General features: G+C 43.7%; 1 protein-coding gene across 1 annotated transcript; it reads right to left on the minus strand.

Moving 5' to 3' along the window:
* Nucleotides 1-4,914: 4,914 nt before the first annotated feature.
* LOC133454845 (tripartite motif-containing protein 16-like) lies at nt 4,915-9,623 on the minus strand. The gene is made up of 2 exons (XM_061733568.1): nt 8,609-9,623; nt 4,915-5,586 (listed from the first exon to the last, which is right to left on the minus strand). The coding sequence occupies exons 1-2, from the start codon at nt 9,584-9,586 to the stop codon at nt 4,915-4,917; spliced, it is 1,650 nt and encodes a 549-aa protein (XP_061589552.1). The 5' UTR covers nt 9,587-9,623.
* Between the last annotated feature and the right edge of the window lie 2,616 nt (nt 9,624-12,239).

A 12,239-nucleotide genomic window follows, 5' to 3' on the forward strand; every position in this document is an offset into this window, starting at 1 on the left:
GATGATGACTGTGTTGTCTAGGTGAGCAGAAAGTGAGGTGAAAAAAGAGTGAAAAAACGAAGAGTCATCAACATTTGGACCATATACATTAGAAATACATAAATTCAAGCTTTGAATTTGCAAGACTAAAATTAAATATCTACCCCCTGAGTCAATGTGAGTGTCCTTTACGGTGAAATTTACTCTTTTATTAATGAGAATTGCTACCCCTCTTTGTCTGGAGTTGTAACAGGCGGAGAAAACATGCGGAATTTGTGCCCTGGCCAATGCATCTACTGAAGCTTTAACTAAATGAGTTTCTTGCAGTAGGACAATGTCTGCTTGCAGAGTTTGTATCTGGTTAAGAAGTTTTAATCTCTTTGCCGTGTTCCCGGCTCCGTTTACGTTCCAGGTGACAAACTTTAATTTATCCATAATCCAATCATTGAAAGTAACATTATATGTAAGTGGTAATGTTGCATGAAAAGCTGTTGTATGTGTGTGTGCCATGTTATTCTAAATGTGTGAAATGTGTGTTTGTACCAATTTACCAAACCGAGAAAGAAAGTGCAGCAGAGTGGGACATAGAGGGAAAAAAGAAAAAAAAAGGGGAAAGGGAGTGAGGTGGGGGGGAGGGAGATAATTCTAAACATGATAGAAAAAAAAATAGAGAAAATAAAAAAAAAGAGAGAGAAAGGCAATCACCAGTGTGAGCCTATAACTTACCGAGACTAGCAGAGCAAGAATTATTAATATATTAATATATACCGAGAATGTTTCATGAAACTATATCTAATCTAATCACCAAGTGTTTATGTAACTATATCTAACCTAATCACCAGTTAGTGAGAAAGAAAGAGAGGAAAAGAAAGTAAATTTTGTACTCATCCTTTTTAGAAGAGCCAGGGCGTGATGTTGGAGTCGCGGTACAGTTGTCCGTTCACGTACAGCTTGTCCACGGTGATGACAGCACGAGATCCCTCCGTCATGAACCTCCTCCGGACCGGGAAGAGGACTCGGCGACGGTCCAGGATCTCCCGGGGGAACTGGTCGTTCACGGAGAACGGCAGTCCGCGCAGCTGTGGCCCCTGTCTCCGAACCTGCTCTTTGTGTTTGTAGTGTTCGAATTTAGCAACAATGGGCCTGGGTCTCTGGGCTTCGGGTCTTCTTCCTCCTAGGCGATGGACGCGGTGAAACGTGATGGAGTTCGCCAGGTCTTCTGGAAGCTTCAGGTGGTTCCGGATGAAATCCTGGACGGATTGTTCAGGATCTTCATCAGGTTTCTCCGGGATCCCTGAGAACACCAGGTTGTCCCTCATGGAACGAGCTTGAAGGTCTAAAACGGCCTCCTTTAAAGATTTATTCTCATTTTGGAGCCGGCTAAAACCCTCTGACATAGATTTCATCGATTTCTTCAGACTGGTGTTTTCAGCCATCAATTTTTCCACCTGCTGGTTACCGTATTCCACCGCTTCTCTTAATGACTGGAATTCCTTGTGCAGGACTTCCACCAGGGATAAACGGGAGTCATGGGAGGCCAAGCGGGTGTCAATGGACCTCAGAATGTCCTCGGTGGTATTTCCTGGAGGAGAGATTGCTCCAGGGGAATCCTCAGCTCGGGAACGCTTCGGCGTGGAGGACGCGCCGGAGGACGCGCCCCCAGACTTCTTCACCATGACAAATCTCTCAAAATACTCGTCTATGGATGCGTCTAAAGATTCGCTTTGCTCCAGGTTGGGTTCGTAACTATATAATCTAACTATAAACTACCCTTTCGTTATTTTAATCTGAGAATATAATCGTTTTTAAAGCATTTATTGAAAACGAAAGTATTACCTCGCCATGTTGGATTCTGCTGCCTCGTTCTCGCGATACTACCACATCTCGTGGTGCGTTCGCTGCCCTGTGCTGCGCTGTAAAAGCATGTTTTTAACGCTGTTTTAGTAGTGTTTTTTTTTTTTTTTTTTTTTGGGCTCTAGTGGCCCTTTATTGGAGATTCAGACTGGAAAGGGGTAGAGAGAGAGAACGGGGAAGACACGCAGCAAAGGTGCGCGGGCTGGATTCGAACCCGCGACCGCTGCAGGAGGAGGACTGTAGCCTCAGTATATGGCCCGCTGCTTAACCCACTGCGCCACCGAGCGGCCTTTTAGTAGTGTTTTATTGAGGTTTTAATGGGAGCACCACGGATATAGTACTATGTGAAGTCAATGGGATCCGTCATCCGATTTGACTGCTGTCATACCATGGAATGAAGGACAAAACGATAACAATCATCCCATAGATATGGGCCAGTATGGCCCTACTCTACCTACTAGTAGGCGCAGGAGGCTGTTATCGCCCCTTTCTATGGCTAACCCCATGTTATTAATGCTCAGTAGGCACAGAAGTTTTGTTATGAAGCTCACACCTCACCTCCCTTTTTTATGTATTTAGTTAGAATTTTAAAACCTGAACAATAGAATTCAACGTAAAATGCCAGATCTTGTCCATTAAAAACAATACTTTTTGGAACATAGTGTAACGACCACAGATAAGATAAGGCCTTGCCCGCCTGGGCAACACATCAGCATTTGGCCGACTGGTTATTGCAGTTGACTGTGGTCTGGGAGACTGGTTAGTGCAGTTGACTGTGGTCTGGGAGACTGGTTAGTGCAGTTGACTGTGGTCTGGGAGACTGGTTAGTGCAGTTGACTGTGGTCTGGGAGACTGGTTAGTGCAGTTGACTGTGGTCTGGGAGACTGGTTAGTGCAGTTGACTGTGGTCTGGGAGACTGTGGTTCGAGACACGCTCTGGGCACGACTTGTTCGCCATAGTATTTTCCTCATTGTGTTATGGTTTTCTTTAAATATCTTTAACATTTCTAAACACAAAAGCACGAAAGTGTCCTTGATAATTCAATAATACAATAGGTTTGTGTTAAGGACATCCGTTTTAATTAGTTCTCCTTCGATTATGACATGTTATTAATGCTCAGTAGGCACAGGAGGTTTGTTATGTATTGTTATAGGTTTGCCTATGAGGCCTATTTCGTGTCTATTTTTGCACAGTTCACTAACGCTTTGAGCTAGGAGGCTGAAATTCTAGACTCTGTATCAGGAGGTGACTCTCATCCACTGTGCCGAGTTTCAGATCTGTGTGACCTTCGGAAGTGTCAAAGGTCACCGCGTGTGTTGCTTTTCGGGCCTTTTTTGTGTGTTTTTTGCACAATTCACTAACGCTTTGAGCTGGGAGGCTGATTTTTGACTATGTTGCAATGCAGAAGGCCCTTTGCTAGGATCTTTTGGTCCCGTGGCTGTGCGACTTCCACAGAGCTAGTTGGCGTTGCAGAGGGTTCAAAGAGTGTGTGTGAGTGAGCGGTAAGTCTGTGAACTTTGCCCCAGATCTGCTCCTCATTCATAGTCCTGTTATCAGCTCGGTATAGTTCTGATACCGGTCCACAGGAGTCCTGGAGGAGCGTTTTGTTTTCATTCCACCAGGGAGATTGTGACTAGACCAAGCTGCTCTGTCAAGCTCAGAATGTGGGGGTAGCGCACGTCCTCTTACCAACCAGTAGTGTGTGAACGTGTTCTTTCAAGCAGGAAGGAAACGGCCAGATTCCAACGGAGGGCGAGGCCTGACCGCATCTAGGCTAAAGATATTAACTGACTGCTAGTATTGTTCTACTATTGTGAGCTAATGATTTCTGAGCATGAGCAGCCTTAACCCTGATGCTGCAGGTGCTCGTGTAATCAGTTCCCAAAGTAATAAAAAGAGGAGACGAATCAGAGACGGACAGAGACGTTTGCAGCATTGGGACTGCACGTCCTCTGACTTCTCTCCTCGCCAGTATTTAACCTGAACCGATGTCTCTGTCTCTTGTTAATATTCAGCAGACTTAGCCGAGTCTCTGAGGGTCAGTTTGGACCTGACAGCAGAGCTGCCGGGGTCGGAGTTGAAATGTGTGTTTTGAATAAGAGGAATTCTTGTAATTCTCCGTAACTCCTCATATCTCATAACTCTCCTGCAAGACTTCTCTACCACACAACAAAAAAGAAGATCTCAATGGTTTTTTTTAGAACATCAGAAGTTTTATTTCTTACTAAATATTCAGATTGTTAAACATGAAACATGGTCAACAGGTTTGGAAATCAGCAACATGTGATGTGCAGATCTAGTCTGGTCCTGCAGCTGCAGCGACGACTACCGGCCCCAACACTCTCACACCAACTAGAGGCTTCACTCAACCGTTTGCTGCGATGCTGCTGTCACTAACATCTCTGGAATCATTTACTACATAAACTATATGTTTATCTTTAGAAAACAAGAACCTTTGGTTTGATAATGAAGGAGGAAACGAGTCTGAATGCAGACGTGAAATCAGAGATGAAGAAGGTCTGGTGGAGTTCATCACAATCACCATCACTATAACTATCACTATCACAATCACAATCACTATCACTATCACTATCACTATCACAATCACAATCGCTATCGCTATCGCTATCGCTATCGCTATCGCTATCGCTATCGATATCGCTATCGCTATCGCTATCGCAATCGCAATCGCAATCGCTATCGCCATCGCTATCGCTATCACAATCAGAATGAAGTTTATTTCCAACCAGTTTAACACACAAGGAATTTGAGGTGGTGATTGGTCCAATACAAAAGTACAAATAATATTAAAGAAGTGGAAGAAAAGAGAAATACAACATAAAAACACATCAAAACTAACAGTTAACAATTACAACACAGGCTTATTTCTATGTTTTTATAATGAAATAGAACATGTTAATATTATTAATAAATCCCAGGTGAAACTACAAAAGAACAACATCCACCTCCAAAAGAGGAAATAACAACAAGACACCGACTTATAGAACAAAAACGTCCCTCCGTCCATCAGAGAAAGAAGAAAAGAAGAAAAATAAAGACATGAAGAGGAATTTCTTTATCTTATTTGAGTTTACAGAACTCAGCTGAGGATCCAGTACCGTAGTTAATCGTGACTCCAGCGTGTAGCGGCCGAGTGAAAGAGGTCTGGACTCTGTGGAGGAGGAGGGTCGTGGTTCCAGAGACGCTGTAGAAGGACAGAACTCCTGCTCTGTGATCCACGTAAACTCCTATTCTGGAGCTCAGAGGACCTGAGACGGAGGTGCTGATGCTGTTGTAAAAGAATCCATAACTGCCTGGGTAACAATATAGTGACCAAGATTTATCATTATATCCAAATCTACTTTCCCCCCCTGATCTGCTGATATTCTTGTATGAAACTGCTACAGCAACTACACCTGCTGTCGTCTCCACCTCCCAGTAATGACGACCAGTCAGACTCTCTCTACTCAGGACCTGAAGATATTTACTGAATCTGTCTGGATGATCAGAATAAGACTGACGTTGGTTCATCCGAGTCACCTTTCTGTTCTGCTCTGACAGTAACAGCCGTGTGTTTACTGTGTTTGGATCCAGAGTGATTTCACATGAATACTTCAGGAATCCAGCTCTGCTCGTTGGGTCTTTGGACAGTAAAACATCCACGTCAGTAACGGCCAGTGAGACGTTTGTCCACGTGTCTCCCAGGATGTCCTGTAGTCGACCTCTGACCTCTGACACGGCTGCTGCCACGTCCTGAAAGTACCTGTTGAGGCCAAAGTTCATCTTGGTTAGTCTAAATAAACTTTATTTACTTCATCCTTTATTTGAAAGAAGGTGAATATGAATTGGTTTGTGGGGACTGGTGTTGTTTGTGTTGTATTATGGACGGATAAGTTCAGGTCGTGAGTAAATCAGAGGAATGAACAGCACTGGTTTACGGATACGGATTTATACGGATACGGTTTACGGATTGCTGGAAATGTTATGAAATGAAAGTGATGACGTGAACTAAACAGAAGAGTGCAAATAGTGTCTGTGAAGTAAACTGAGGTTGGATGTGTCTGCAGACGCACATGATGAAAGATAATTAAAGGAGCGTCGCGTGAGCACGGTGCTGTTCCGTAAACAAACAGATAAAATACAACACCATCAAACGACAGTGAAAAAAAACAAAATGGACGTCCCAGAAAACGCACAGGAGGCAGAAACCATGTTAAAAACACTCAAAGCGTCCCGCAAGGGAAGACTGGGCGCGTGCACGAGAAAAATGAATGAAATCAAAGCATTACTACAGGATGGTGGAAGTGTTGATCATGTTAACGGGTGTTTGAGATCATTTCATGAAGCCATGGAGGAATTTTCTGCTGTTCATAAGTCTGTGCAAATGCTCCTATCAGAGGAGGAGAGAGAGGAGGATAATGTGGACTGGTATGAGCCTAGGATGACTAACTTTAGTTAAAACAGCACAACGTAACTTTCAGCTTTTCTGAGTTTGGCGGCATCTTTTGGACAAAAGCGGTAGTGCTTTACCAGAAAGAACACTACGTTTCCCATGAGCACCAGCGCGTACTGCCGGAAAACTCCTGTCCCGTCGCTGCATTTGTTTTGAGAGAAGACGGGACGCTTTTCTGTTTCACCAAGGGAACAGACGGAACGCAAAAAAAAAGATGTTAAACTGCTGGAAAGGAACTGGAATTTACCGGGATACCTTAAACAGGGAAGCCAGGGAGCGGTATATGGAGAAAATAATGATTATTAACGGTTTGGATCCGTATGAAATCCCTACTGAAGAGCCATGTGTTTCAATAAATTAGTATAATAGTACAACATACAGTACATGTTTTGTATCCCTCTTACTTCTCTTTTCTTTTTTTTTGACTGCTATATTATGTTGAAGAGGCTCCGAGGCGTGAGCAATATTTTTGTTTTCCTCGTGATATTATTTTTTTCTTCTGCAACAACAAATATAGTTAATATTTTTTCCTCTAACAAACTAGTTTTATCTGAAGATTGGGGTTAATTGCACCGCGGAGAGCTGGCAGGCAACTGCGTTTAGCTGGAGAAGTGGGGAATAAAACCCGTGTTTTGATCCAACCCGGTCTGTGTGAGTGTTTGTGGTTTAAGGCTGTTTATGGTTCTGCGTTAAATCGACGCAGAGCCTCGGTCGCGTCGATTTAACGCAGAACCATAATTCAGGCTTTACTGTGTGGAAGGTTTGGTCGTTACAGCCGCGATCCAAGCGAGCCGACGACTCTTTCACTCTTTTACTCTGTTATATCAGATACTTGGCCTGCGTGGTTCTGCCTCCGAGCAGGAAAGTGGTGAAAAGTTAAACCATTAGCGATATTTTCCCCACGTCTGTTGTGTGGAGCTGCTGCAGCTACAACGCAGCAACGGGTTACCATGGTTACCATGGTTACAGAATAACCACAACACAGCAACGGGTTACCAGCTTCTGCGGAGCTCTGCGCTCCACGCCCCGCCCATTTTCGTCTCGACTGCGAATGGGGAAGGAGGGGGAAGTGACGTATGCCGTAAAGCAGTCAAAGCCGTAAAGATTTGTAGTTTTTTAGTGTGGCAGGGTTCCTACCATGCTCCTCAAAGTTACATAGTGCCAGTGAAGGAGATACAGACCCCTCAGACCATGACAGAGGTTCATTAAACCTGTTGGAAGTTGATGTACCATCACAATGACTCTGGACTCTGGGGTGGGGGGGGGCGCTTTTTGGCGTCTATCGTCGCCATGGTAACACTTTTGACTGAGAAAAGTAATGTGCATCGTCGCAGGATCGCAACCAAGTCTCACATAAAAACGTACCCTGCCTACGTTGGTCCAAAGTGCAAAAACGTAGAGGAGTTACAAAAATAGCTCTTGAATTGTTACATTTTTCTGCCTATTAGTTTTGCGTCCAAGTCACGTGACTTTCAAGATTCTGGCCATGACACCAAAAAACATGGCGGACATTCCTCATTTTTTTAGTGAAAAAAAATCAATATTTTGAGTTAGTTTCTGCATAAAAATGCGTTTTGATTACATTTCTAGCGAGAAATATATATTTTACTTTCACGATATTCACTCAGTGAATGTACATAATCACTCGCTTGCTCGTTGTTGCAAAGTTTTTTCAGATCTCGCCAGAATAAAGGCTGATTTATGGTTACACCAATGCAGAGCCTACCGCGTAGGGTACGTGGCGATGCACACCGTAAGGCGCGCGTTGCTGCGTACCCTACGCAGTAGGCTCTGCATCGATTTAACGCAAAACCATAATTCAGGCTTAATGTGAAGCTGCGACGTTTCCAGCCGGATCTCACAAAAATCCGTGAAATGCCCACGACCTCTCACCACTATTTTCCGTGGCACCAGCACTGAAAGTGGTCAATTCCATGTGACGCAACGGATCTTGTACCTATGCGAAGTCAATTGGGATCCGTTGTCAACCGTTCCCTACTTCTAACCAATCATAAGTGGTTCAATAACCTAACCAGACCTTAACCAGAGCGCCGTCCAGCCACAAAATATCATTTGTAATGGCTTTGGAACCAGGGAGTGGAAACAGGCGATATTTAAATTCATTGCTTTAACCCATTGTTTCTCCCATTTCGTCAACCACAGGGAATTCCCTGAGCGTCCCCTCTACGTCAGAGTAACGAGCGGAGATCATGATCACGTGACGAGTGCCCCGACATGCATGTCGAAGTAAACGGTTAAATATGTTGTAAATATACAGTACCTGAGAGGACGGATGCTGATGCTGGAGGAGTGTGTGAGATGACGGATGCTGATGCTGGAGGAGTGTTTGGACTGACTGAGTGGTGGCAGTGAGGGGCAGCTGTGGAAGAACTGGTTGTGATCCTCGATGTCTGAGAACTGCTTCATCTCAGCGTCTCTCCTCTTCAGGTCCCTGATCTCCTGCTGCAGCTTCTCCTCCAGCTCTCTGACTCTCCTCACTTCAGTTTCCTGCTGGGATCTGACCTGCTGCTTCACCTCAGACCTCCTCTTCTGGAGGAGAGAGATCAGCTCAGTGAACATCTCCTCACTGTCCTCCACTGTTTTATCAGCAGACTGATCGATGGCCTCCACCTCCTGCTGAAGCAGCTTCACATCTTTCTCTCTGTCCTGGATCTCCTGCTGGATTTGTTGTCGACTCACCTCCATCTCTCTCTGCCTCTCCGCCCTTTCTGCTGCAGCTGAGACTGTGTCGTGGCCTTTATGTTCATCCACAGAGCAGAGATAACAGATACACTTCTGATCAGTACGACAGAACATCTTCATCACCTCACCATGACGGGGGCAGATGTTGTCCTGCAGGTTCTTGGAGGGATCCACCAGCTGGTGGTTCTTGAATGTAGATGAATCACGGTGAGGTTGGAGGTGTTTCTGGCAGTAAGAGGCCAGACAGACCAAACAGGACTTGACAGCTTTCAGTTTTCTCCCAGAGCAGACATCACAGGCCACATCTCCAGGTCCAGCATAGCAGTGATCAGCAGGAGCAGCTTGGAGTCCAGTCTTCTTCAGTTCCTCCAATAAATCAGCTAACATGGTGTTTTTCAAGAGCTCAGGCCTCGGAATAAATGTGCGTCGACACTGAGGACAGCTGGGGAGTTTCTTCTCTCCTTCATCCCAGAAGTCCTTAATACACTTCATACAGTAACTGTGTCCACAGGGAACAGTCACCGGATCCTTTAAAAGATCCAAACAGATGGAACAAGAGAATTTAACTGGGTCGAGCTGGTTTTCCTGCTGCGCCATCGTCCTCTTCGTAGCAACTGTCAGACAGTTTAACCTTCCCCTGAACAAAAACTCTGAGTAATGAAGGATTTCTTCACTCAGGGGCGGGGCTGGACACGATAAGGTCAGATATCTTGCCACCTGGCTGCACCACGTGACTGATTCAGCCATTTAACCCTCAGGCTCCGTTCAAAGTTCAAGTTCAAGTTTATCTATATAGCACTTTTAAAACAACAACCGCTGACCAAAGTGCTGGACAAGTGGAGAAAAATAAAAACAAAACAGGACAATGTAAAACATAAAACAGATAAATGAACACTCATGGCGAGTTAAAAGCTAGAGAGTAAAAATGAGTTTTAAGATGATATTTAAAAACAGCCATAGAAGGAGCCGGGTGTAGGTGCAGCGGCAGCTCGGTCCAGAGTTCGGGGCCACTTACTGAAGAGTCAAGTCAAGTCAAGTCAAGTCAAATTGTATTTTATATAGCACAGAAACAAACGGCTGAGCCGCAATCAAAGTGCTTCACAGAAAGTGCTTTAAAAAGCGAAGACATGAAAAAGGGACTAGAAAAGGGCTAAGAGAAAACATCTGAATAAGACAGTATAAAAGGCACTAATTAAAAGCAAAGGAAAAAGGTGGGTCTTTAACTGAGATTTTAAAATATGTAAGGACTGGGCCGCCCGGAGGTGTAGGGGAAGGGAGTTCCAGAGTCTGGGGGCCACAGCAAAGGCTCTGTCCCAGTTATAGTACCAGTAGTACCAGTTATAGTACCAGAAGTACCAGTTATAGTACCAGTAGAGCCAGTTATAGTACCAGTTATAGTACCAGTTATAGTACCAGTAGTACCAGTTATAGTACCAGTAGTACCAGTTATAGTACCAGTAGTACCAGTTATAGTACCAGTTATAGTACCAGTAGTACCAGTTATAGTACCAGTAGTACCAGTTATAGTACCAGTTATAGTACCAGTAGTACCAGTTATAGTACCAGTAGAGCCAGTTATAGTACCAGTTATAGTACCAGTAGTACCAGTTATAGTACCAGTAGAGCCAGTTATAGTACCAGTTATAGTACCAGTAGTACCAGTTATAGTACCAGTAGTACCAGTTATAGTACCAGTTATAGTACCAGTTATAGTACCAGTAGTACCAGTTATAGTACCAGTAGTACCAGTTATAGTACCAGTTATAGTACCAGTAGTACCAGTTATAGTACCAGTTATAGTACCAGTTATAGTACCAGTAGTACCAGTTATAGTACCAGTTATAGTACCAGTAGTACCAGTTATAGTACCAGTAGTACCAGTTATAGTACCAGTTATAGTACCAGTAGTATCAGTTATAGTACCAGTAGTACCAGTAGTACCAGTTATAGTACCAGTTATAGTACCAGTTATAGTACCAGTAGTACCAGTTATAGTACCAGTAGTACCAGTTATAGTACCAGTTATAGTACCAGTAGTACCAGTTATAGTACCAGTTATAGTACCAGTAGTACCAGTTATAGTACCAGTAGTACCAGTTATAGTACCAGTAGTACCAGTTATAATACCAGTAGTACCAGTTATAGTACCAGTAGTACCAGTTATAGTACCAGTTATAGTACCAGTAGTACCAGTTATAGTACCAGTTATAGTACCAGTTATAGTACCAGTAGTACCAGTTATAGTACCAGTTATAGTACCAGTAGTACCAGTTATAGTACCAGTAGTACCAGTTATAGTACCAGTTATAGTACCAGTTATAGTACCAGTAGTACCAGTTATAGTACCAGTTATAGTACCAGTTATAGTACCAGTAGTACCAGTTATAGTACCAGTTATAGTACCAGTAGTACCAGTTATAGTACCAGTTATAGTACCAGTAGTACCAGTTATAGTACCAGTAGTACCAGTAGTACCAGTTATAGTACCAGTTATAGTACCAGTTATAGTACCAGTAGTACCAGTTATAGTACCAGTAGTACCAGTTATAGTACCAGTAGTTCCAGTTATAGTACCAGTAGTACCAGTTATAGTACCAGTTATAGTACCAGTAGTACCAGTTATAGTACCAGTAGTACCAGTTATAGTACCAGTTATAGTACCAGTAGTACCAGTTATAGTACCAGTAATACCAGTTATAGTACCAGTAGTACCAGTTATAGTACCAGTAGTACCAGTTATAGTACCAGTTATAGTACCAGTAGTACCAGTAGTACCAGTTATAGTACCAGTAGTACCAGTAGTACCAGTTATAGTACCAGTTATAGTACCAGTAGTACCAGTAGTACCAGTTATAGTACCAGTAGTACCAGTTATAGTACCAGTTATAGTACCAGTAGTACCAGTTATAGTACCAGTAGTACCAGTTATAGTACCAGTAGTACCAGTTATAGTACCAGTTATAGTACCAGTAGTACCAGTAGTACCAGTTATAGTACCAGTAGTACCAGTAGTACCAGTTATAGTACCAGTTATAGTACCAGTAGTACCAGTAGTACCAGTTATAGTACCAGTTATAGTACCAGTAGTACCAGAGTTTGGGGGCCACAGCAAAGGCTCTGTCCCCCCTGGTTTTAAGCTGGTCCTGGGCACTTCAAACAACAGTTGGTGGGCTGACCGGGATGCTCTAGATGGATGTGGTGGTGGAGAATCTCAGACTGGTATGTGGGGGCCAGGAGGCCGTGGAGGTGG

Source organism: Cololabis saira, chromosome 11 (assembly GCF_033807715.1).
Source record: "Cololabis saira isolate AMF1-May2022 chromosome 11, fColSai1.1, whole genome shotgun sequence".
Lineage (NCBI taxonomy): Eukaryota > Metazoa > Chordata > Actinopteri > Beloniformes > Belonidae > Cololabis > Cololabis saira.

Coding starts and splice junctions, on each gene's coding strand:
- LOC133454845 (XM_061733568.1), bottom strand. CDS start 9,586: ATGGCGCAGCAGGAAAACCAGCTCGACCCAGTTAAATTCTCTTGTTCC. Junction 5,587..8,608: donor CCTCCAGCATCAGCATCCGT/CATCTCACACAC, acceptor AGGTACTTTCAG/GACGTGGCAGCAGCCGTGTC.